This window comes from Lutjanus erythropterus, chromosome 1 (assembly GCF_056507025.1).
Source record: "Lutjanus erythropterus isolate fLutEry1 chromosome 1, fLutEry1.hap2, whole genome shotgun sequence".
NCBI lineage: Eukaryota > Metazoa > Chordata > Actinopteri > Lutjaniformes > Lutjanidae > Lutjanus > Lutjanus erythropterus.
This window is the reverse complement of record NC_139317.1, coordinates 20,760,644-20,787,805: the sequence shown is the minus strand read 5'-3', so window position 1 is coordinate 20,787,805 and position 27,162 is coordinate 20,760,644. Positions and strand designations below refer to the sequence as shown.

The 27,162-nt window shown below is 38.9% G+C and overlaps 1 protein-coding gene across 1 annotated transcript in view; it reads right to left on the bottom strand.

The window, feature by feature from the left end:
• Positions 1–27,162, bottom strand: part of syt7b (synaptotagmin VIIb) — a 133,403-nt gene that overhangs the window by 17,626 nt on the left and 88,615 nt on the right. The window contains exon 7 of the mRNA XM_084724652.1: positions 21,230–21,352. Within this exon, the coding sequence (XP_084580778.1) occupies positions 21,230–21,352 (123 nt within the window). The remainder of the gene's footprint in view (positions 1–21,229; positions 21,353–27,162) is intronic.

Genomic DNA, 27,162 nt, shown 5'->3' with positions numbered 1-27,162 from the left:
AGGGTCTGTACGGCAAAGAGACAAGCGAGAGTGAACCAGAGAAGCAGAGAGGAGGAGAAAAGGATATGGGGTGGAAGAGAAAAGAATTGATTCATCACTCTGCGTTTATTTCCTGTGATCTGCAGGTCAGAGCAGCAGCAATGCAGCGCAGACTTCATTCAAAATGTAATGGTGTCTGTTTCAGAAATACAGCTTTCTGTTTTATGTATCCGCTGATAAAGACGTAATGTTATTTCTCTGAAGAGGTCTGACTGATTCACGCTGAGAAAGCTAGAAATGTTCAATTACAGCTTCTAATACATCAGAGAACAATGTGTTATACCTTAAAATAATTACATAACACATGGCAGTCACGCACATAACACCTGGCTGTCTCACTCTGCCACTGACTTGACTCCTGCCTGTGGTGTTCAAGGACCTACTGTTTTTCCTATTTTAGCTCTTTCACTGAAAAAAAAAAAGTGTAAAGTTTGTATGCATGCATGCCAGATAAGTTTGGCTAAGTTTTTTTTCTCCATGCAGCCTGCAAAAAGTAAAACTGATTAATTTATTTGGTTGTTATTATTTTCTGTTGTTTATTACTTTACACATCTGTAAATTATCAAGATGATTCTGTTTTTCTTCTTTTCTTTTCTTTTTTTTTTTGCATTTTCATGGTCAAAGCATTCATCCACTCTTGTACCAAAGGCTTGATTTCACCTCAATCCAGTCTGTATTTTCAATCTGTTTACTGAAAATTAATGTGCAGGCGCTTAAGATCTTAAAGGTGCAGTAAAAGATGCAGGAGAACAAAAGTTTATTGTAAAGTCTTATTCCTAGGTCAAATACAGACACTTTGAGGTCCGAGTCACCAACCCAAAGCATTTGTATTTGACATCCTGGGAATGATACTCAATAATATATTGTGTCCAGATGGTCTGTGCATGCAACTTATTACAACCAATATTTACATTTATTGTTAGGTGACGACATGTAGTAGGCGTAGTAATTATGACTGGAGAAGTATAAATATTGAGAAAGTCTGTGTATGGAGGAGGTGGCGTGGATGGATAGAGTCAAACAAACATAGGGCTTTAAAACTTTAAATAAGTCAATGTTGACTTTTCATTTCACGCAGGACTTGAATCCCATTCTTTTGGACGAAAGTTACTTAAGTTTTATTGTATACATTACTTCTGTCACGTGTAGGGCTGGGTATCGGTATTCAGTAACTATAAGGTATCAGCCCAAACAACCCAGTACTAAGTGGTATTGAAACTTCTCCAGTCAAATGATACCTGCAATTGATCCTCTTTGAGCCAACATCTAGAGAAAACTACTTTGTTTGATTGGCCAGTGGCTAGATTGAAATGTTCAGTGTAGGGTGTGCTAGTGGGGATAGTGTCTGTAACGTTTAAAAAAGTCTTTTGAAAATTTCAAAATGTATTTGTGTAAAAATCTTATAGAGAGGAGTGGTGGTGGAATTTTACTAAACCGAATGCTTCCATTCACACGATAGGCACCAAGTACGACAGAAGTAGTAAAAGCATCAAATGAAGTACTTTAAGGGTACTGGTATTGATACTGGTATCATAATGATACCCAGCCCTAGTCATGTGACATATGTAAGCCAACCACAATCTTTTCCTAAACCCAGCCAAGTGTTTTTTGTGCCTAAAGCTGCTGGTACTTCCCACCAGTCATATATGTTGTTTTGGAGGTCAATGGCAAACAACATATTCTGTTGTTTCTAGCCAGGTGGAGTTGCAGAAGTCTAGTTTTCTCTCAGACCACTATTAAAATATGCTGAAAGGTTTGTTCCTCTAACATTTGTGTGTCAGCTGTCAGTATTAAGATACAAACAGCTGGTGACCTGGTAGCTCAGTTAGGAGAGCATTCGCCCCATGTACTGAGGCTTTGAGTCCCAGCGGCTGTGGGTTTGACTCCCGCCTGTGGCCCTTTGCTGCATGTCATCCCACCATTCTGTCTGCCTTTCCTGTCATTACTTCAGCTTTCCTATCCAAGTAAAAGCATAAAAAGAATATTAAATATTAAAAAAGAAAAGATAAAAGATTAAAGCGGCTACCTCCAGGCATGAAAAATGAGGCGAAAACCGAAGTGCCAAAAGCTGTAGTTCCTTGAATGGCCACTTGAGGCTGATTCCAAACATGAGTCACTCCCAAAAGACGCTAGAGCAGAAACAAACATGTTTAAGCCTGCTACAAAACAGGTCTGGTCTCTAAAGCTATTTTCCAGTTCATGTACAGATCTGAATCTTCATATAGCTCACCCATTTAAATTCCATTAAGGCTTAACGTTATGCATAATTAAGGGAATGACCACTTTGAGTGACAGATGGGTACAGGTTGCTAGCTGCTAGGTAGCTACCACTCCGCGCTTCACAACTTCTCTTCAGAAACCTATTGGTGACACCACAGAGATTATGTCCAGGTTTTGCTGCTCAGAAGCAGAAGAAGAAAATATGAAATTCACATTATCCTTTTCACAATGGTTAGGTCCGATTGGTTGTTCATTTTCCAACAGCAACTAAGATTGTTTCAAATGTGTCCCTCTATCACCTACTCCCCCTCTGAACAGTTCAGTTGCAGCTAAGCTACATGGATGACTCTTTAGATGCACTTCCCGCTTTGCACATAATATATGCCTGTCAGCTGGGTCTCTACCCAAAGAGTCTATAAACGCTCACTTGTAGGAGGGGTTGGCTCAGTGACAGCCCATTGAACCCTCCTAAATCAACACCCAACACACAAGACAGAGACCACATGAATCTCGAACAATCAACCTTACATAAACACAGCCGGGAAATTTCTACATTATTTACAATGGAGATCTGCATTTCCTTCTACAGTGCTGCTGTGAATATTCGGCTATAAATCTTCTCAGCCACGCAGAGCACATGCAATACCTGAACACACTGAATATTAAAACCGTGGTAGTTAACGCCAGCCTGTATATATTATGCTTGTTTTTTTTCCTAACTGTAAACATATTCACTGCTCAAGTCTAACAGAGCACTGCGCCAACCAGACTCATTTTAATGCATCTGTTAAATCGGTCATGCTAGTAAAGGTTACCAGAAGAATAAAGATTTGTCAGACAATAAATGAACAGAGCAGGCACTCTAAATCTTTCTTTCTATCTAATTTGAGACACACAGACACGTAATTAGGTGTCCGGTGGGCACACAGCTGTTAACCATGGGGCAATATGAAGGTGACATCTGTCACAAAATAGAAAGTGAAAACCAGAGAGAGGGTTTTATTAGGAAGCAAAATAATAGACTCACTTTACACTGATGATCTAATTTATCAATTAAATCATATAAATGTACATTTCATTGACTAGTCAGTGTCAACTCTTTAACTGGCAAAAGATAAAAGCACAGATATGAAGTAGCCAAATTAAACCAAATTATTTGCAGTAATGTGAAAATACTGAACATCCTATTAATCATGTTTAACAGTGAGTAGAGAGATAATGAGCTCATAAGAGGAAACAGGTGCACTTTTCCTGCACTGAATTTCAGTTTGGTGCTCTGCCTTAAAATGTACAGCAATATGTTTGTTTCCACACAACAATTTCCTAATCTCATTTAATCTTGTTTTCTTCTTTTCTTTCTTACTTTTCCTCCTGCATTGTGGATTGTTTTGCAGGTATACACCTGCAATTGTTTTCCTGTTGTTTGCATAATGTGTCATTGACAAAGAGAGTTCACTGCTGACATGAGCTCTGATGAAGGTTTCATGCTGAAATGTGTCAGCTGGTTTTGTCATTCAAATTCCCAAAAAGGATCAAAACATGAGATGATTTCTCTCTCGTTCTTTGACCAGTTTTTGTCTGTATTGGTGAAAGCACACATTTTTTTTTTTTTTTTTTTTACATATTTTGGGGTAGGTACAAAAAGTTTTGGAACTGGTCCAGTAGATCTCATCAGCTGGCAGCCGTGACATGGGCTGCTATGGCTGCAATGTAATCCTTGGAGGCAAATGTGCCCATCAAAGTACATCCATTTAAGTGCTTGTTTTTGCCACTGACAGGCTCAGATTAAGTGTCTGACAACATTATAGAAAGGATCCCTGTAGAGACAGACCTTTTCAGACAGCTCTTTCGGAGAACCTCTCAGAACATGGGAGTTGCTGCTCTACTTCTGCCTCGATTACTTAGTTTGTTTGACAGTGTTACTTAGTGTTTTTAAGAGTTAGTTCAGACCTAACATAGTAAAGCACCATGGCTGCTGGTTGAGGTAATACACTGGATCAATTCCAAACTTTTCAGACCCCAAAATATGTAAAAGTAGGGCCCCGGTTTTCAAAAACACCAAAATTACCCTTTCATAGAGATAAATCACCATTATAATAGACACTTGTTTTATCAACATCGTGCATTCCTGAAGGACAAATAGTAGTAGGAAGAGTTGTGGATTCTGCTTATCAAAGTCACTACAGATTAACGTATGGTGACATGAAAGGAAAATAAAGACCTGCTGCTGCACAGAGCGTCCTCAAATCATGACTGCTGACACGACAACGGCCTAGGGGGACATGGACCAATTGGGTGTGGTGGAGAGGTGAGTTCACCCATGCATGTAAATATACATATTTACTCACTGTCAAATATACACACACCTGCACACACACACACACACACACACACACACACAAACACACACACACACACACACACACACACACACACACACAGGCTGCAGCAGAGCACTGGTGCTGCATGATATCTCAACCAGCCACGAAAACATCCACAAATTAGCTTTTTGTCCAGAGATATAAAGAAAATAACGCAGAGATACTCCTATTATTCTCTTTCCACTCGTTTAATTCTCGCTAAAAACAGCTGAATTATTCTCACTGCAGTTATTTTGATTCAATAACAAAACTAGACCTAAACTCAACATTTTTGCCATTATCAGAAAGCAAAAAATAGTGCGCTTCTATCATGCGACGGTGCTGAACTTTGGAATTTGCCCAAGCAGAAACAGAAAATATCTGTAGTTGTGAGTTGCCCCTTTCTGCCTGCTGGTATCTCATCTAAAACACAACACCAGTTACATAATTCATTCTTTAGAGGTTGTTGTAACCATGACTACTGAAATGTGTGCTCCCACTTAAGGTTGTACTCACTACCATCATGCATTTTACTCGGGGGTTGCAGTAACCATGGTAACAGGAGCCTTCAAAAGAGGACAGTAAAAATCCAAGGAAGTTCCACAGAGAGGGGCACATATTGAAAATAGCAAAAAGCCCACAGGGCAAAGGGACCAAACATTTAGAAAGCCTTTGAAACACACTCCTGGAACACACTCCCTCATATACCTACACTCCTCCAGCCCCCTGTGACCCTGCGAAACACACCACAGCAAATACCACCGGGTATGTGTGAGCTCAGGCTGAAAATGGCTGATTCATAAATGCCAAAAAAAAAAAAAAAAAAGTTCAGAACAACCTCCAGCCATGATACTCAAAACAACAGGCAAAGGCAAAAAGGAGCAACTAAGGAAACAGTCAGCATCATGAGACTGAAACGAACACTCCACATTTCACCTTTTTGATTGTAGGAAAATGTAATTGAACTACCAGCAAAACAAAACTAATGATCACACACACGTGCAATCCTCCCGGAGGTCGAGGACCACGTCCCTGGAGAGTGACCGCTTCGATCCGAGCCACTGAAACTCAAAACCCTGATTTCTGACCTCATGGCCTCAATCTGGAACTGAGTTATAAGCCATCTTCTGTATAATTGGACAAAACAAGTCATTGCGTCCCAGGGGACAGTGCAGAGAAACCTGATGTCCTCCTGTGGCACACATGTGTTGTCTGTTGGACAGTTTTAATTCTGTTAGCCATTTCTTTTAATTTAATCTTAGTCTTAGTCCTCCAGAAAATATGCTTGTTATTTTTTAAACAAATTTAGTCAACAACATCCTTTTCTGTTTGTTAGTTTGCCAAGTTTTAGTTGACTAAAAGTCTGTGCATTTTAGGATTAAACTTTTTAGATTTAAACTAACTATTTAAGTGTTGTTTTTAATCAATGAAAGCTGACATTTTAATATTATTTCAAGTCATCAGATTATATTGAACATTTCAGTCAAACTAGTCTCGCCAAAACCAATAATATTTTGTAATTTTTTTGACACTTACTCCATACAAGATTTTATCTTGTCATTATCTGAAGAAAAGCACAGCTGTTGGAATGTCTGTTTAGTACTGATTAAGTTTAATTCATGTCATTGCCCTGCATCACCCTGTCTGGGTTTATTTAGCACTAATGACCTGCACACATCACAAAATGTTGATTCAGAAATGATTTTGTTGATATAAAAATGATTTTTTTTTATCTCAATAGTCTATGATCAGAACTGCATCCATGGCAACAATATGTCCCTCATTGCAATCAGTTATACATAGCAAAGGTCTACTATACAGAAAAAAAAACAGATCTTAGAATGCTATAATTGACCATTTAGAATCAAGTACGAAAGACTGAATAAATGAAAAGTACATGCTTCATTCCCCTGTCTTTGATAAAGGTATATAATTACAGTAGAAGCAACTGGATCAGGAAAAAAAGTAAGAAAATCTAAGCGACATCTGGTAACAAGAACATTCAGAACAGACGAAGAAACATGCAGTCCAAGTTTACTGGATGAGAACGTGTGTCATAACCAAATATTTGCTCTGTGCGTCCTTATTGTCCTGCTACATGCCTCCTCATAGCTGGGACACAGTAAACTATGGGGTGTCTGTTGTGCACAAACGTCTAGCTGACATCTGTTTGCTTAGAGAAGTCGTTTAAGTATCTGTATGCACACTTTATAAAGCAGACGTGGAGTTTTTATTGTCTAAATATAACCAACCCGAGGTGTGAAAGCTGACTGGAATAAAAAGTACCAAATGCTTGGCAATAGAACATTCAGCAGAAGACTCAAATGATCTGTCTTCAATTAAAACACTTCAATGCATAAATACACTGGTGTACTTGTGAATTCACTCATCTAAATATTGTATTTGAGTTTAAATTGCACGTTAAAGGAATAAATCAGATGTTTTCAATGACAAAGTGACAAATAACCTCTTGACCTGCTTGCAATGTGCAATGACACAAAACTGAGTCTGCGACTACCACCAGAAATTCTATATATCATAGTATGATATAAACATCTTGAAATCTGCACTAAAGGTAGCTCATATTCAGCTAGATTTGGAAATATCTGACTTTAAATTAAAAAGCAATATTGTTTGTTCTATTGTATTTAGTGTTATTGTATGAGCTGTCAATTTGTCACTTGCTGGCGACAGTTTTTATCTCCTTCCATCAAGGACCACAATGGAAGTAAGCTAGCTTTGTTGTGTTATCCTTGACAGTTTCTCATAAATTGTACATGGAGCTCATATCTTGTATCTTTTTTTTTTTTTTTTTGAATAAAATCAATCAATCAATCAATGACAACCGCGTCTCTTGTTAATCAGCATACCCGTGTCAAAACGTTGATACTGAAGGTATCAGCATAATGCCCACTGACACTTATTTCATTTGTTTTCCTACAACATCCAGTCATAGCAACTAAAGCGTGATCAAACTTTTTATGGTTACGCTGAGGCACTCAAAGCAGTCGGCCAAGTTTAGGGAAAAATTGTGGTTTCAGTTTAATACAGAAAAGATGTGTTATTAACACTCTTTCGCAATAAAATGTCACTGTTGAATAGATCTGGAAATGAGCTAGTTTGTTTAAAACATCGGTTCCATCGTCTCAAAATCAGTGTGTTTTTTTTAATGGGTTTTTGTGAGATGTCAGAAATAAGGTCTGTGGTTAACACGGTTATGAAGTTTTGTTCTATGATATAAAATCGCCACTGAATATCTCAGTTTTTGAAGCTTTTCTGTGTCTTAAAAAAGGCGGAGACTACAGAAATTGTTGTGTGCACTAAACAACATCAAATCAAATACTACTACTTGGTGCAGACATGAAGTCATGTGACCGTAGCGTAGGTTGCTTTAACACTTTTTACTCATGACAGTTTCATTTGCATTTGCGAAGATTATCTTACAGAACAAAACTTTTGTTCTCTACAGGGGTTATTTTCTGCAATAATCCAAAATTCAAGGAAGAAAAATTCCCTTTGGCTTTTTTAAGAGGGCCCCAGAGCGATGTTAACTTCTAGGTTGGCCCAAAGAAATAAGCAGCACTATCATGTTCCAGAAGGCAAGCACTTTCTGCTGGAGTGAACAGAGCTGTTCAGCCATGTCAAGTTGGACAAAAGTCCTAATTTACCCAGGATTCACAGCAAATTAGTCCTACTTAAGATGGTCAAGAACTAATCTATCTGATGTCTGTCTGTTAGTTTGATCTAAGCCATAGTTAAAGTCTGTCTTTGTGAAACCGCCCCCACAGGTCTCCAGAATCAAAGTCCTATGCTTTCAACCCTCATCATCCACACTGACTTCCATATGATATAAACATTTCCTTCATGGCCAGTGAACATAAACTGAAGAGCAATATTTCTCTTGTGGTATAGAACTGTCATTTCTAAGAGACAGGGTCGAGTGAGAGGATTCTTCACTATTTTATCTCTCTGTGTGAATTTAATAAAATAAATTGGTTATGATACATGCCTACAGTTTAGCTGTCCACTGTGTACGAGCTGACTAAATACTGATCACCCAGAGATAAACTCTCCCTGTAATAGAAAGTGAATCAGAGAGCTCATTTAAAAATCTATTTTTGTTTGTGTATTCCCCTCTATCAGTTTCAGTTATTATTCTCCAGAAGTCATGACAAAATAATTACGTTAACCTGCCTTAGGATATGAGATAAGTTCCAAAGTGACAAAGATTTATTGCACTTATTTTTTTTATAGCTGGCTTCATGTGAGAAAACAATATGAAATAATATTGACTTTTGTCATTTCAATGAAATAAACAAGAAAGAAACACTGAGTATAAAACTGTGGTGTGTATCTGAAAAATATTTTGAGCCTAATCCTAAAATCTTAACACTTGCAACTGGCACAGTTATTTAATGGCGATACAGGGATGTTACAGAAAGCTCATGGGTGTGTGAGCAAATATTCTGTATACGAATGAATGAAAACTGTCCGCTAGGAAAAATCTCATTCCTTTTTCTGATGTTCAGCAATGAGTCTGTCCAAGCTGACAGTCATCTATGTTGACAGAGGAGCGCAGCTCTGACATCATCCCGTCACAAAGCCAGTCAAGACCCTCAGGAAAGGGTGGATTAGGTACATAAGGAGATAGTGGAATTGAAAAGGAGGAAGAGAAAGAGAAAAACTGGCATAACAACAGTGAAAAAAGGTTTAACAGATGGAATTAAAGTTGAGATTACAAGATAAATGCCCTTCAACCCTTTTAGATCACATCCCATCATATTGTGCACCGATATAATAATATCTGACCAAAGAATTACAAAAAACATTTCTTCATATTCTTAGATCAAAATCCCAATCATTTTTTCGCTGTAAAGCAAAATATGTTTATGTAAACTTACCAGTTTCAACCAGTGACATCATGACATCAACCCAACTACCCATCAATCTTTAACTTTTAGTAGTGCAGAGCAAACATTTATTAGCAAGCAAGCAAGCAACAGTGTGTCATGTTGACATTTCTTCTAGGTGTTTGCTACCTCAAACCTTGCTCTGTTTCCCCAAAATATCACACGTCTGCTGGCTACTGGCTAGAATTTATTCACTTAGGACGAAGTGTTAGCTTATCTGTGACAGCAGATTATGCATAATCCTTAAAAACGTTAGCTACATACGATGGTTTTACATTACTGTGCTAAAGCACAACTTAACACATGCACAAAAACTCAATGTAATGACTTAATTCACTGATTTGGGTGAAACTGGATCTTATCTTTATGGAGAAAATGCTTTCAGGGTTTTCATCTGATGTTCCCCAGCTGCTCAGCTTCAACTCTGGGTCGGAGTTTCTGCAAACTTAGCTGCCGTTGGCGGGCAACAGGTCTCAGCAGTCTCCCAGTTAACACGGCCTGACCGCGACGTAACACAGCCTCTGAGACCAACAGGGCATAATCTACCAAGGTCATTTACAGATTTTCCTGGGAGAGAGATAACTTTACTTGTTGTTAAAGCAGCTTATCGCTAACTGTAGTTATTATATCTAACCATTAGTTTGGTTAGTTATGCAGCTAAGTAAGCTGACTCAGCCCTCAGAAAAAAAAAAAACTAGCAAGAAAACCACCTTTGTATTGTATTTCCTGACGTCAAACTTCTGTCAGTCTTGAGGGCAGTGTTAGGTCCCAGTTGCATCATGTTCACTGGGACCTCCCAGTCTGGTAAGAGTCAGCCAGGTTAAAGGACCACTGTAGCTGTATGGCTCGGGGGCACAGCATTAACACTCATTCTGCACTATTGGCCACTGTAAAAAAAAAAAAAAAAAAAAAAAAAAAAAAATCAATATCCACAAAAAGTCCCTCTCTAGCTGCCTTCACCATGAATGTGTTAAGAAGAACTGGATAAAGCGTTGAAGCCAAATTCCAGGTACGATCTTCCACATATGTTTCTGCATTGTGCGGCCCATAGAGTAAGTGCAGCAGAGACTTCTACTGGCAGAGCAACTAACTTCAGTGTAGTTCTTCCCTAACTTGAATGGGGATAAAATGATTTAATCATGCAGCTCTTCTAGACTGTCACTGGACCAAATGGATCAAATCCTGATATTGAAATGGGTCATTTTGCACCATTTTAAGGCTGCTTCTTTCACAATTTAAACTCATGGGAGAAAGTTGTTTTGGCCAGCAGTGCAGCATATGACATTGTCAATACACAGTTTGGCCACTAAGTCAAACTGGCTTTAAAGCCCAGTGGTCTTCCTGGAGGTGAGGTTTTTGCAGGAAACATGTAAATATGCGTAAGCAAACAGCACTCTGTTTTCTGTTTCATGTGGATTTCAAATAAAGCTGGGAGGAGAGACTGAGAGAGAAGGCAGAGCTGGACAGAGAATAAAGGAGAGATGACGAGTTTTATTGGGAAAGAAAATAGGGCCTACAGAGGGTAGACAGGAAATTGATTAGGGGATAGGGAGGGGAATGGGTGAGGGAGGGAAAGTGGATGGACGGGTGAGAACATGAGGGATGAGGGTTAGCAGCAGGGCTTGGATAGGAAGTGTGTCTCCATAAACATGCTGTATCTGGGTCTTGCTGATCATACACTCGCCCTAGGAGACCATGAAACACAATATAGGTCCTATGTCCCATGATGGATGAGGGCCAGGCTCCGATGTCAGCCCACTCAGCGCTCCCCACCAACAGGGACAAATCACTTGGCCACCGCCCCCCTCAACACGCAGCCTAATGCAACTAATGGAGCCATCTACAGTGTTCGAGTGGCTTGATGCTCTTTGAATAGACTCCTGCTGCCTTGTTCTGGAGATTTATCCAGTGGGAGTTGCTGTTTTTGTAAATCACGCTCTGTGCATAAATAACCTGTAGTGATGTCATATCCTTTTTAAAATTAGAGATCAATAACGTTTGTTTAATGACGTTGAGCACACTGTTTTTTCTTCTGTCACCTTCGCTGTGACGTCGCCCTCACTTTCCTTTCATGGTTCTCTCTTAAATCAGCTCCCTGCTCGTAGCCACAAGCAGCAACTGGGGAAATGGTGAATGAGCTCCAGACTTAGATCTGACAGGTTTTTTAAAGAGATGCCTCGTTTGTGCTGACCTACATTGCTTTTTCTTTCCAATCATCTTTCCTCCCGGGCCACTGCCGGCTCCGGAGGCTGCCATGGGGACCAGTGGCCAGCCTGGAGAGTCATTAGGAGGCTTGACTCTCTGTGATTGCTGGCTCGGACACACAATTGAAAAAGTCAGATATGTCAGCTCAAAAGGGGTGGCAACAGCTACCTGCTTGATTAATGCTGTACAGCTGTGGCGTTGTGCAACTCAGCGAGTGTGGTATAACCTTACCACTGCCAAGAATAGAACTCCGATTCCCACCATGGCCACCAAGAATGTACACATCCAAAGTTTGAATAACAGCACCCATCAAATGTGATGCACTGCTAATCTTTAAAATCCAGTGTGTAAGATTCACAGAATATGCCAGAAATGGAATATAATATTCAAAAGTATGAATAACACTGGCTCAAGATGTGGTCTCTTGCAGCTACCGGTTCTCCTTCATGCTTGAAAGTGGAGAGTGACAAAAGTTGTTTGCAATCTGCAAGTTCATCACAAGATGCCACTAAATCCTACACACAGGTCCTTTAAGTGTTAATTCTCATCTCCATATGACAATCTACTAAAAGTGTTCTGTTCAGAGTTTTGGCGAAAACATTGAAAACACTTAATTTTCTGTGATATAGTAAAGGATGTTTGCATTGATTTCTTTTGGTCAAAAAGTTAACGTAACATCGACCCATTATCACCTCATGAAGTTGTTATGGTGAGTTTGTTAACAAACAATTCATCTGTAGTCGTGTTTATAGGCACCAGTGGATGCAAGTAAGAATACAGTATACTCACCCGTAAGCTCTGCTTTGGTCTCCACCACCCCTTGAGAGAAATATCTGACTCTTTGGCTGCTAAATGCTCAACTATTTTCACCAGCTAGTCACTGTCTTCATCTACCTGCTGTCTCCTAGGCATTACGTTTATATACAAATAATTTGCAACAGCAGATACGCTTTAAGGGAAATATAATAGTGACCAATTAACGGATTAATGTAATGAGGCAATCTCGTTAATTAGTGTACCTGGCAAGTTTAAGAAATGTTGATACTGAGCATATCAGTAAAACATTCAACGACAACATATTTCATATGTTTTCTGTAGCAGGAGTCTGCAACCTGCAGCTCCTGAGCCGCATGCAACTCTTTTGCCCCTTGCTGCCCAGTGGCTCCATGTGGCTTTTGGCAAAAAATTAAATGGATTACTTTAACATTTTAATTTAATTTATCACTGTTGTAGGCCTGAAGGGATTCTTACATTCTATAATTATAAAAGTGTAGCCTGTAGTGAATTTAAAAAAAAAGTTGTCATAATCTTTGCCTGTGTTTTCCTCAATATTTTGCCAGTGGCTAGTCTTTTGTCTCCAATGGACAGCTATGCTAAATCCAAAGAAAAAGTCAGAGGAAAATAAAGAGTTTAATAGACATAATATACATCTCCAGGCAGTTTGTTTGTTTTCAGCCAAAAGTGGCTCTTGTGTAGTTAAGGTTTCGGACCCCTGGACTACAGCACCATTCAAAAGTCAGCACTGATGTTTTTATAAACATTTAATCCAAATGAGAACGTTTCCCTAACTTTAACCTAAATGTTTTTGTTACAGGAGTTTGGATGTGAACCCTGGATTCTTGTGCCACAGTCCTTCACTTCCTGTCCTGTGGCCACAATCCACCCCAACCACCTCCTTACAACTCCAGTGCGGTACATCAATGTAGAGTTTCATTTAATCAAAGAAACGTGAAACAATCATTATGAAAACAATTTAGTAATATACAAACATAATGTCTAGGAGATTTGTTGCTGTGCATATATCCTTTATCAGAGTTTCTTAGGTTTATCAGAGCTTTTTATCTGAAAACAACTGAACTGTCACTGATGAGAACATTGATACTGAACCAAAACGCTCAGTAAAATCAAAACAACTGGAAAAGCAATTTCTGAAGAAATGCTGCCTTGGATGAAATAAAGTTTGAATGATGAGGATTGTTTGAATGTTTGTTGAAAGCCTGATGCCACGCTGAATAGCTACTTTTATAATATAATAATGTTGTAATTATTTACAATACTTTAATGATTGTTGTTTCATAATTTAAAAGCAATGAACCTTATGAATGAGAAGTCATAGCCAGCATGTAACTGCGCTGGATTTTTTAAAACTTTAATGAAGTCTCTAGTCCAAAGTATATGGAAGGAGTTTGGTGACAAAGGTTTGTAAAATCATATGTAGGAGTATTTTATACATAATCTACTGACCTCAGGATTTACAGAGGTTGCCGTGGTGACTGATTTGACCTCAGGCACCGACTCTGTAGGCAGCTGTGACAGGGATCTTAAGGCACAATGACCTGTCAAACCTCTGCCTCTGAATGAAAGACCATTACTGCTACAGCCAAAAACAAAGCACATGGTGATCGAGAAGATGGGATGCTGAGCGTGTTGATTTAAATTTTATTTCTGTGGTGTCAAAAATGTGACCATGATAGTGATGGAAAAAACTGGCATCATCTGCACTCTTCCAGAAATTTTGGCTCTCAGTATTGTGAGAGTCTGAAAGTTTGAATGGTTTGAATCAATTGAAGTTTGTTGAAGTTATTGAGTGCCAAAGTTTTCGGTGAATGGGATTTAAAAGGGCTGAGAATTTTAACGTTGAATATTTCGGAAATTTGTAATGTTATGAAGGAACAAAGTTGGAGCAATAATGTCCTCATGGAGCTGAACAGTTTGATGTTTGAATGGTTTGAATCATTTGAAGTATGTTGAAGTTTTTGATTTATAAAAAACAAGGCGGATGAATAATAAATATAAAGAATCTTTCCAGTAGAACATCACAGGTTGTGAATGCTTGCAGCATTCACACCCAATGAGCCAGAAGAGACTAAAATACTACATAAAATCATGTGACAATTATCTGTGCATAACTATAGTGACACTTAACACACTGCACAGTCTTTCAATCGACTGTTAATACAGAACTATTGATTAGTGCAGCTTTAAAACACCTCATTTTGGTCAAACAACCTTCACTGGGCATTTCATTTGGTAAGCCACAGTAAATAGATATACTGTATGTACATTCTTCAAAGGGATTATCAACCACTCAGAGAGACTGAGCCATCAATTGTCCAAAAGAACATAGAGAACAACTAGGAAAGGGAAGAGAAGGAGCAAGATTTTAAAGAAGAAAACAAAGCACAATATAACCAATGATCATTTCAGGAAATACCTAGAAACAACAAGAAGAAACATTACCTACTAGCAAAAGGGATAAATTCTCAAATGAATATTTAAAACAGCAAGACAGCATACAGTAAATATCATCATCAAGCATATACTCACCACGTATTCTCTATAAACACACCTGTTTGTAAACCAGTGTGCAAACCTTACTTTTCATTTTGACTGTTTAAACTTTAGGAACTTTTCTTCTCTTATTTCTCATGACATTTTTCCAAAGATGAAGTTTGTGAGGTTTGTCTCTTTCTTTCCCACTGGAGCTTCCAACTTCTCAAGCGTACATTTCTCATGGTAACATAGAGCAAGCTTCTCATTTAAAGGTTATGAATGGTCAACCACACTGAAAGCACGTACAACACACTGGGCCATATATTTTCAACACTTCTTTGCAGTCTTGAAAATATAACAGACACCTCAGAATCAGTGAATTAGAAGGACGTGTGAAAAATAAGGATTATATTCTAGGCCAAACATTCAGAGTGATCCACAGTCTGCTATTTAAACATCTCATCATTGGCAGTCTGTGTGGGTACAGTGTATTCTTGATTCGTGTTGAGTGGAAACAGACTTTGACATGCTCCATTTCAGAAACCGCTGCACGTTTTTCCAGCTTTTACAGACTCAATGTGCAAAGCAGAGGTTTGTCCAGGCCCAGTAAGCTCTTTTGGGTTTATTCATATTTATTTCCCTGTTGCGTCTCTGTGTGTGGTGAATCTCTGAGCTCATTAAGATGCAGCTCCTCCATGCAACAGCAGCTTTCTGAGATGATAATAACACAAACAGCTTCGGAGCTTCCATCATAGTTATCTGCAGGTGGGTGATTATGTCCAGTCCACCGCAGGGCTTTGGCTGGTCTACCACAGTGACCCAAACTTACTTATATAACAAGATGCTCCACAGAAGAGATAAGAGGACCTTTCACTTAACACAGAGCGAGAAAACACTGGCTTTGTGTGGAGATAACACATCAGCGAGAAACAAAAATGTGTCCTTTGACAATAATATAATTAACTGTAATCACAGCTGCATTGGTGTCTTACGGGACTTTATCTCAAAGATGTAATAAGGATGAGACAGGTTTTATAGGCAACAGAATTAGCTGCTGCTGCTGCTGCTCCAAATCACTGATTAACATTAAACTTCTCTCACAACACACAGCTGATAATGAACTCTGTAAATTTGTTCAAGGATGATTTTACTGACACATCACCCACACCTCATATATGCATGAGTTCAGCTGTCATTGACTTAAACAGGCTCCTCTGCAAGTATTTAGTTTTAGGTTTTAGATGAGTGACAGGCGGTAAAAATAGATCATATCTCAGTGTTATTTTGCAAGCTTTGATGAGCAGTTCTCATCATCTGAGTGCACACCACCACAACAGTATCAGCCTGTATATCACTGCTGATTCTCAAACCCACAAAAACAACAGACAAGTCATACATCTCTTCATTTACAAAAACATATTTTTCTTGGAACAAGTGAAACAATTGTGTTGTATTATGAGATATTTATGATTCAAGTCGGTGACTACAAGCTCTCCAGCAGCTGTGATAGATCAGTGACCTCTGATTGAATTCTAACAACACATTAAATTACATGTATTAATCACCTTGTATTGCAAATGTGTGAATGGATGTTCTCACACTTAAAAAATTAGACCTTCATTGACTTTCCCTGTTGCCTCTAACAGCCTGTGGACTAGTTTCTATTACAGCTGCACAATTAATCAAAACTATATCAAGATCACAATATTGCAAGTGAAATATCCAAACCGGAGAAGCTGCAATTTTTTGATAAAGGAAAAAATGTGACACAAAACATCATTTTAATGAAGTGCTGTGCAAACATAGCTTATTCTCCAGATGAAAGAACATCTTTGTTGGGTGCAGACCTCAAGAAATGTCACATCATCACGATTTTAATAGTTTTTTCAGTGAAAATGAAAATTGAAAATTAATTGTGCAGCCCTAATTTCTCTATAAATGACTCAGCATAGTTCTTCTGGGAAAATCCAATGGATGTGACATTTATGTGCAATCCTGAACGCCTTGCCTCTTCAGCTCCCCTACTGCGCCAACAATGTGCAAAACTTGCTTAGAAATGGAGTCTAACTCCAACAAGTAACCAGAACCTACACAACACAAGTCTCACTTTATTTACCTCATCTATCAACATGGTGTCGGTGAATTACATCACGTCACTGTTTTGGCCAATCCCAAGGATGCTTGCTTGCACCCACAGAGTGCAAACACAAACACAAGCAACAAGATGCCGACTGCAGTTCACTTAACGGCCACAGGTGCAATTACAGTCATAGGATTTTCTGAAAATTCCCCACATTACCTTTAAAGCGGGTAACCTCTTTTAGCTTGTGGTTTTTGTTCAGTCTTACAGCTTTCAGTAACATCGTTCCAGCAGGAGCAGGCAGAGGTTTCTGTGACAAAGCTCTGATAAACCAACTGTAAACCGTCTGCCCAGCTGGTGAATACACTGGAGCATTTAGCATCTAAATACCTAAATATTTTTCTCAGGAGTTGGTGGAGACAAAAACTGAGGTATTAGACTTATATTTGTCAGGTGGACACTGACAGAAAGCCCCAATGGCTAACATCTCCCGGATGTGGGGTGGTTGTGTACATAGGAAACTGTTTGCAAACATGTTCACCACAACAACCTTAATGTTGTGTTTACAGCTTCTTCTGCAGGCCTCAAATGGACAAAAAAATCTCTTAATTTACATTTATTGCAGTTTTAAAAGACCAGCATGTCAGATTTAGTGACATCTACCTGTGAGGTTGCAGACTGCAGCTAACTGAATAACCCCAACCACACACTACTCGGCCAAGTGTGTAGAAGAACCTACGCAGCCACAAAACCCACGAAAAATGCAAAATGCCGTATCTAGATTCAGTGTTTGGTTTGTCTTCTCTGGGTTACTGTAGAAACATGAAAGTGGACCTGCTGCCCGTGTAGATACATAGGGCTCATTCTAAGGTAATGAAAACAAAATTCTAATTTTCAGGTGATTAAACACAAATGAAAACATCCTTGTGAATATCATATTACATTTCTGCCATATTCTGCCAATAAATTCCCATAAATCTTACACACTGGACCTTTATAAATGTCTAAATATTTAAAAGCTGTCTGATAAGGACAGGGTGCCACTTGGTCTGCTTGTTTACTGTCCATATTTAGAAAGATTGACTGAACAAATATAGATTTGACCCAGAACACAGCGCACACAGCTTTTGCTTTTATCCTATTATTTCTCCATTATCAGATATGGTGTTTGTAGATATTTGTGCTCCGAGCTGTATTTGATTTCATTAATAAACCAACAGAATCACAAGCCTCTATGGGAGTGTCTATTTTTGTCTTGTAGCATATTTCTCTAGAAAGCGCAGAGCAAAGGTTTCCCACTTTCTGTCTCTCTTTCACTGTCTGACAGAATCTTGTCTTGTCACATGTATTCTTTGCCGGATCATCCTGCTCCATCGTCTTCAGTCTGCTGGGCTCCATGAAAACAGCTGGGAGCGAGCCAACAGACAGGCTCAGGGAGCTTACGGGGTAACCAGAGAGACAGAGAGATGAGAGACATGGACAGAGATGATGATGGAGAGCTGTTATTAGTTGTGGAAGGACACTAGACGACTTGGCCCACGTGACCCCTCGGGGTAGAGGCTCACTGGCTGGCTGTGATTAGAGTTAGGTGCTTGACAGACCTCCAGACAGTTAGAGGCAGAGAGGATGATGGGAAGAGGGGGACAAGGGGGTAAGCTGGTCCTCATCCCTTGAGCATTAGACATTTTAAATTAAATTCTAAAGGCATAAAAAATGTCATAATTGAGGCAATAACATCAAAAACAAGAAAAATTTGTCTTTCCAAAGACATGCTCTTTTCTTCCAAGACAGACTCTTTTTCATTAGCTGAAAATTCACAGATGACCTAGTTAGAGCAGCACACTCGGATGCACCGCAGAGAGGAAACTTTGTGCATTTTAAGGAATTTAATGGAATTTAAAAGCAGCATCTCCGAAAAAAACAAAACCCTCAACTAAAATCTATACAGTGTTATGTTATTCGGGACTATGACCACGTTCATGCTCAGAGTACTCGTGTTAAACCGCTGGGTTAAGCACTTTATCCCTCAAACACTGTGATGTGATAAGAGGGCAGCCAGTTTAGTCCTTTGTTCACCAGCTGAGAGACTGTGTTAGTCTCTGACAGCCGCTCTGAGATCACTGGTGGATGAGAGGTTAGCATATTTTTAGACGAGCGTTTCATGTGAGGAACCTTACGTCTAAATAATGAGGGTGCCCTTCTTCTCCTTCGCCTACGTCTCGCAGATCAAACAGTGAAGAGCTGCAGACAAGCAGACTTACAAAAGTCCGGATGAAGAACACAGAGGACATGAGAAAAAGAAGGAACTAGAGAACCCAAAATGTACAGCTGGAAAGAAAATGTGGTGATATGCAAAATAAAAATTGAGAAAACTTAAAGCTGAACGTAATAGGAAGAGGAAAACAAACAGATGGAGAATTACTGAGATACTGAGTATTTAGTTCAGTGCTTTCAAGTCAAGTCATTGAACAACATTATAGCTATAACACGGCTAAGCTGCCATCAGAAACACCAAGGTCATGTCCTTTGTATTGTTCCTGGGAATGAGGGGGCCTTAATGGCCTGAGGAGGAGTTTACATCTAATTACATCAACGGTAGATGACCCATGATTGGTTTTCAAAGATTGAATGAGACTTTTTTTTTTCACCTTTCTGAAAAAAATGGTGATTTTTTCCCACCAGAATATAATTATATAGAACTATATTTCTGGCAGATAAATAAATAAAATTTGGCCAGCTAGATAGGACGGGTTACTCGGAAATCTGGACTCATGACATCAGTATTTCTAAAATCCTGGCTACAGCACTGGTATCTGGCCATTTTAACGTGGAAATAGACATTGTTTCTGCTTCAACTTATCATTATGAAGAAAATGTTGATTGCACAGTGTAATGGCCGTAGAATAATGATGACCACCACACCATCCGCATTTAGATTGGTTCCCTATGAGCCTTGCTTTCATCTGTCTGCCACTGTCATGATTTTTTCATGAGAAAATTATATCTACATTACATACTAAATTAATGAATAAATTCACAATTTTTCTCCTGTTTTTTTGTTCTAATGCCACCCCCCCAACCCAACACCTACCCCTTCCTGTAACTTGTTTGCATGAAGCAATAGGCCAACATTACTCAAACTATGTTACTACTCTGCAATGCACATCATTGCAAGAGCTTTCAATTTGGTTCTTTATTCTCTCTTATTTTAAAAGTGGTGTTGATCATTTCTCAATGGAGCAAAGCTCTGTGTAAGTGGAAAGTGAGACAGTTTCGTGTACAGGTGTTGTCTTGACAACACCCGTACTGCGACAGCGACAAAAGCGTTAACAGGGATTCTCCCAGTGTATTGCAAGCCTGGTGGCCCACTGGATGTAGTCATTAAAAGACACTGGCCACCGGGCCTAACAACTTTTCTGGGGGAAACCCTGAAAAATACCACTTAGAAACACCAGAGAGGAAGTTTAAAAGTTGTCTGTTTCTACATTAATACTTATGTCCATTTAATTTTAACATCTTTACTTTTCAGACGTGGTCTGTGTTGCTTTTCATATAAATCCATTGTTATGAGTAGAATAAATGTCATTTTAAAGCTCGGGTAAGCAGTATATTTTTGGCTTTATTAGGCAAAAGTTCTATAATAACCTGGTCTGAGAGAACACTGGACTTCTGCTCCTTCTCTTAGCTCTGTTTTCAGGCTTCAGAGAATCTAGCTTGTGACAGGAGACTTCAGTCACAGTCAGAGGTCAGTAAGATTGTTAATTGTTGAGTCTCAATCCCATAACATCAGTATTTGATAGCCTCAGAATAGCACTCACAATCATCAATCTACTATCTTTCTCTAGAATCACTTACTCCACCTTTAAAGGCTAGGATTTATTCTTTTTTTTTTTTTTTTTACAGGTGATGTTAAAACTACTTCACCATTTGAGACTATTAACTATTCAGGTCATCCTATGGAGTGTAGACACCTACATCAAAGCAACAGAGATAAATAGTCCTGCAACACGTTAAATTACCAATTATTACATCATTATGTACCTCTCAACTATGACAAACAGCTGCCTCAGCTACTCGTTTGTTTTTGTGCCTAACTAATCACATTTCTCACATCACTCCTCTCTCTCTCTTTCTCTCGTTACCTCTTTTCTGGTGTGGTTTCGTTTTCTTTGTTCGCTGGTGCTTCCTGTAGATCTGGCAGGTTGGCAAAGTCATCCTGTTCAGCCAGCCCGATTGCTAGAGACAGAACAACCATCTTCCCCTCACTGGACACACAGACAAACAAGACATCACAAGACCACACAGGTATGTCGACAAATAGGCAGGCACAGGGACGCACACGGGCAGCGACACAGCAACACACACACAGCACACATTCATTTCATGTACAGAGAGAGAGAGTGGGAGAGAGGTGGTTTCATTTTAACAAACGCTCACTTTACAATGAAGTCTCAACCACATCTGTCTGCTATGGAGTGAGTTCAGACTATAATAAAAAAAAAAATAACAGAATGCATTTTTTGCCATTTGTATGCCAAATATGCAGCTTGAGTTTTCCTTTATACATACAGTATGTACTTGTGGACTGGCACCAAAATGTTCTCAGATGTGCAAATTTTGACACTAACTTATTATGCGAAGACGTTACAGTAAGTAAAAGTAGCAAATATGAAAATAAACTCTAAGTCATCCAAAGTTAGTTTGGTTTCTTTCCAGCCCGGTATCACGGCAGTTTGTGAAATAATCATGAAATGTAATCAATAGATTTTTGTACATGGATACAAATTGTCATTTTTTTTCATGACAGTAAGCACAACTTTCAAAGTAATAAGACGAGCATGGTGTAAAGAGCGAGACAGTCCATGTGGGGAAAAGGATTGTGTGGATGAGTTGATCCATCACAGGACTTTCACACAGGAGACTAGGGTTTGGTTCCTGCATGAGACAAATTTAGTAATTTTGTTGCCTGCAACCGTCATGTGAAATGTTTCTCAGCTAGCTTTTGATAGTGGAACCAGACGTTGCATATTTATCATTGCTAACTTGACCGCCGAATGTAAACAACGCTGGATAAAACATTATTTTGAAAGCTGTGCCAAGAGTAACGAAAAATGGACATTTCACATGCATGCACGTGAATCTAATATATTGAATTTGCTCAAAACTTCACAATTTATGTCCTTTACAATTAGTGAATAAAGGTTATACACAACCCTCAGCTGTTTGTCGCCTTTCTTGTACCCATTACATATCATTAGAGGTTAGAAAAAAATAGATCTGTTCACTGTAAGAAGACCTAAAGAAGAGAAGCCTTTTCTTTGCCACTACAAAGTCTTATTCTCATATTTTCTACAGTGCATTGGGCTGTACTAAGTTCTTACTCCTCTTTTGGCTGCTTCCTAATTAGGGGTCACCACAGTGGATCTGTCTACAGCAAATCATGGTCAACCTGAATTTTTTTTTTTTAAGGGTTAGGGTTAGGGTTAGGTTATGCAACCCTTCCTGTTTATGGGACTGGTAATTAGGAATCCACTGGCTTGTGCATCCACAGGATTCAGTGTTGTACCCAAGACACCTGATTACTTACTGTAGGTTACTGTATGCTGTAAAGAAATGTGTGATTCTGGTGCCAATTATTTCTGACATGCTGGGTTCATCCTTTCTTATATTCTTTAACACTGTCATAATGTCATATGGATCATATCTGAACACCTCATGAACTAATATCTATTGTTTTCCAACATAATGTGCCTACTTTACATACAGGGAATGACACAAGTGATATTAATCATAAGCCAACTTATTACAAATAACCTGTTAGAAACATCCATGAGCTGCTTTATCTTATAATTCATTGAATTATTAGTTTAGATAATGCATCAGTGAACACAGTGTTCTTTACAAGCAATGGGATGCCTTCAATTTCTTAGGACCGTTTTTTCAAATCCACTGTTGATATGTTAGTCATAGAAATGTGTCAGCATCATTAGCAGAGAGGCTGAGAACCACTGATGCCTCCATGGCTTTATCATCTTGTGTTATCTTTTTCCTAGGAAAAAAAGGTGCAAAAATAGAATAGCAAAAACCTGAAAGAGGATTGTTTCAGAGGGAAAATAGAGGAAATTGAAATGACATGCAGAAAAAAAAAGACAAAAAAAAACAAAACAGAAGAAAATGTGGAAAAAATCCATGAAAATTGAGGTGGCCTTAACAAAAACCTGCAACAAAGAAACATATCACATTGATTTTCAGCTGTTATTCTCTCACTAAACATACCCAAAGTCATTTAAATTATGTCTTACTGAAGTATGCTGCACCGTGAATTCAAGAGGCCATGCAAACAGCGACCCTAACAAATGAACATTTGTCCACAACTAACCTTGTAACTCGCAGTCACATAATAAGAACCCATGCAGGCATATATTGCACACTACTGGGCTTTTTTCTCTGCCTCCTCTGCTCTTTTCCTCTTTATGCAGCCTTACATAGTGTGCTCATCCAAGGACAACCTTTGTGCTTTTTTCTTTACCACAGTAATTTCTTAAAGGGCAACTCAAACATGATTTTTCTTATTTCTTGCATTCTTTATAAATGTTTTTATTTAAGGCACTAGCAGCTGTATTGCTCTACTTTGAATGCAGGTTGACCAGGTTATGAAATCTTTCCACTCTTGAATAACACATGCGATATGTGGTTTGCAGTGATAATGGTGACAGATTTAACATCAAAATTTGCAGTATTTTCTGAAATATTACTTCTTCAATTCCACAGAGAAGTCAACGATGGAAGCCTTTCGTTTCCAGATGACCGTGGATTAAATGATGACTCTTGCTAACACATCAGTCATAAGTATAGCTGGCTAGTGTAAGCTAATGATAATGCTTAAAATCCTTGAGTCAACTGAGAAGTCCATTTCCAGCTGACTTTTTCTGACTGTGTTTCTAACCACATTTAAAAAAAAAGAAGTTTGTAAAAGGGTCTTAAATATGCAAAGTTACTGAAGAGTTACATATATGTGATATAATGTTAAGCTACATCCCAGCAAACACTGGGTTGACAGTGAAATACAACATGTCTATTGTATACAATACACTCTTTAACTTAGGAAAAGACAGCAGGAGCAATTACTCAAACCTTTTATTATAGGAATAAACAAATGAGACATGGCTCTGCATCAAGATAAAACGCTGATCAAAACTTCTTTTAAATTGTAAGGGTTTAAATCCTGCAAAGTTGAGCAAGACACTGCGGTAGAACTGAATACAAATATGATATTGTGCACATAGCCAAGTATAAACAAACATCAAAAGGATCAAAAGATGAAAAAATGTCAATCTTAAGTTATCCCTTTTTTGCATGTATGGTATTTTTTTCATCAGTTTCAGTTTTCTTGCTCTCATCTCTCCATATCACACTCTTGTGATTTATTTTCCCAGCGTGCACTTGCTTTCTCTGTAGTGCATTCCCTCTTTAACAAGAGGCTGTTTGTTGAAGCAGTATCGACAACAAGAGGGAACACATTAGCACTTGAGAGACAGTGGACCACTGGGGATGTGTAAACAGTCGCAACATGACGCTCATCGATAAGGTGAATGGATTTGTATAGATGACCAAAAAAGACACGCGCACTCCAGCCGGAGGGCCCTGAAATCATTACCACCTACACCAGCCGTATTGATCTGAAATGTAAGCGGGACGGCTCGGTTGCCACGCTGTGTGACAGACATGGGCACACGTGGAAGGTGAAGCTGCTGCATTTGGTTGTTCATAGCCCACTGATCACAAACGCATGTTATTCTCACTCCCCGCAGTGTGTTTCCCCCCTCAGGGTCAACAACTGATGTGTCTGGTCCAGTGAGATTCATGAGGACAGCGACGATGGGCGATACAACCTCCCTATAGATGTGCCCGGCCTTATTTGAATGATGAGTCACATAGGCAGGGAGGTCACTGGCCTGGAGACACTGTTAATGGGAATACACGCAAAAAGTACAGGAGTGTAGAGCTGTGTGTGTGTACAGTAGATGTGTGTCTATGTTCGTGCTCTGGAGGGGAGGGGGGGGCGTTTACGTGATGCTGCTTTGTGGAGCACATCATCTGTAATCTATCATTCACGTCAAGCAGAGGAAGGGAGGTCTTCGTGCTCGGTATCTCAAACAACCAGTAGCCTTCGCACACCAGCAACCATCCTACTCCATACTGGATGAATTGGAAAATTGTTGCCGTTGTAAAAAAACTGTAATGATCTTTGCTAACAGGGGGTGAAAGATTATTTCTTTTGACCCCTGGCTGGGTTATGGTTCAGGTTATTTTATCATGTGTTACTGCTAAGTAAAGACCTTTTTCATAGCAGCCGTTTTGACATGACATTATAAGTAAACACGGGTGTTACCAATCATACTAATTAAGGTTCTGTTTTAATTCAGGTCAAACAGAGTCAGGGTGCTGCTATTGTACACGTTGGCTCACTGGAAAGACTCTGTGACACTAAATGGAGCAGGACCTTCATTAGTATCATTGGCAACACCTGTGTGTACACTACTATTTCACAGCACTATGGCTGCTGTGTAAAACATCTAGTGTCATCAGTTGTCAAATTTATGCAAAAATCAGTTTATTTAACTATAATCCTGGTGCATTTTTATGCAACAAACTGAATTTCTATTTAGGAATGAATATTTCAACAACTATCCCATGCTGCCCAGCTACTGAAGCTGTTTCATGCCTCCTCCATGGTGATGGTAATAATTAATTAATTAACTGTCATATTGCCATGAATCTAGACCAGGGGATTTCAAAGTGTGAGGCCAGCCTTCCCCGAGGGTGGCAAACAGTTGTAGGGGAAGCTCAGAGACTCAAGGTGGAAAATAGTGTTCATGAAGGATTTCTAACAAAGTGATTTATTGTTAAAATCAGATATCAAATGGGTACCATCCTCTAGAATTGCCTAAATATCTCTAATAGTTCTGTGGAAGCATGCATTTCCATGCTTGCCTATAATCTGCTTTTCTATTTACATGCCATTTTAAATTATGTCAAATAACAAGGCTGTTAGGCTGTTTTAACTCAATTTTTGGATGTCTATGGGATCAAGTCGCTGCCACATGATCCCACAGACATGCAGGAATTTAACTAAGCTAAAGGCAAGAACATTTTTCTGAGCTTTGCCCAAGGGTAGGCCCTCAGTCTCACAATTTGAAAACCAAAAGATCTACACTGAAGGGAATAACTTTATAACAGTCCCTACATGTTACTGCAACTGTGCAGTTCATGTATGCATGCTGTAATGATGCACACATACAACTGACAATTACATTTTTGCAAAGATTTTTAGTTTTATTAAATCTTTTTAAATCTAGTTAGATAAATCAATATATGAACACCGGGCAAGTTGAACAAAGGTTGGTTTTCTTAAAGGGAAAATTCACAACTTTTTATGTGAAAGTCCAGTCAGTGTTGATGGTAAATGTAGTCAATTGAACCAATAAAAAATTCAGTGTGTCCTATATTGGTGAAAAAAATGGAGTTCTCCTACTTGCAGAGCCAGGCAGCAGTAGCTACATATACCAGGATGCATTGCGTGCAAGCCTCAGACACCTATATTGCCATCTGTCACCACCCTAACCTATAGCAATTACTTTGTTGGTTTGACAGTAGGTGACTTGCTAATTTTTTACAGGAGTGATGAAACTGGTTTATTTTGTTTATCTACAACTAACAAACAAGGTCATGAATGACTATTTTCCGTCTGTATTTTTTAAGATGAAACTGACAGAAGGAAAGAAAATTTACAAATTTGTCTGGTGCTTCACCACCATAGAAAACACCACAGATTTATCAATAACAGCACAGTTAGGCTGCTGATATTTCAGAGCCACGGTCGGGGTCATAGACTCTAACTTGCACAAACCTCAGTCAGATAAAGGATCAATAAGTCAGGCAGATTAGACTAATATATTCAACTAAACAACTCTACCACCAACACTGGCTGGACTTACACATAAAAAGTTGTGAATTTTCCCTTTGAAACTTTCTGGAGTTACTATGACTTCGTAAATGTATATACAATACATTT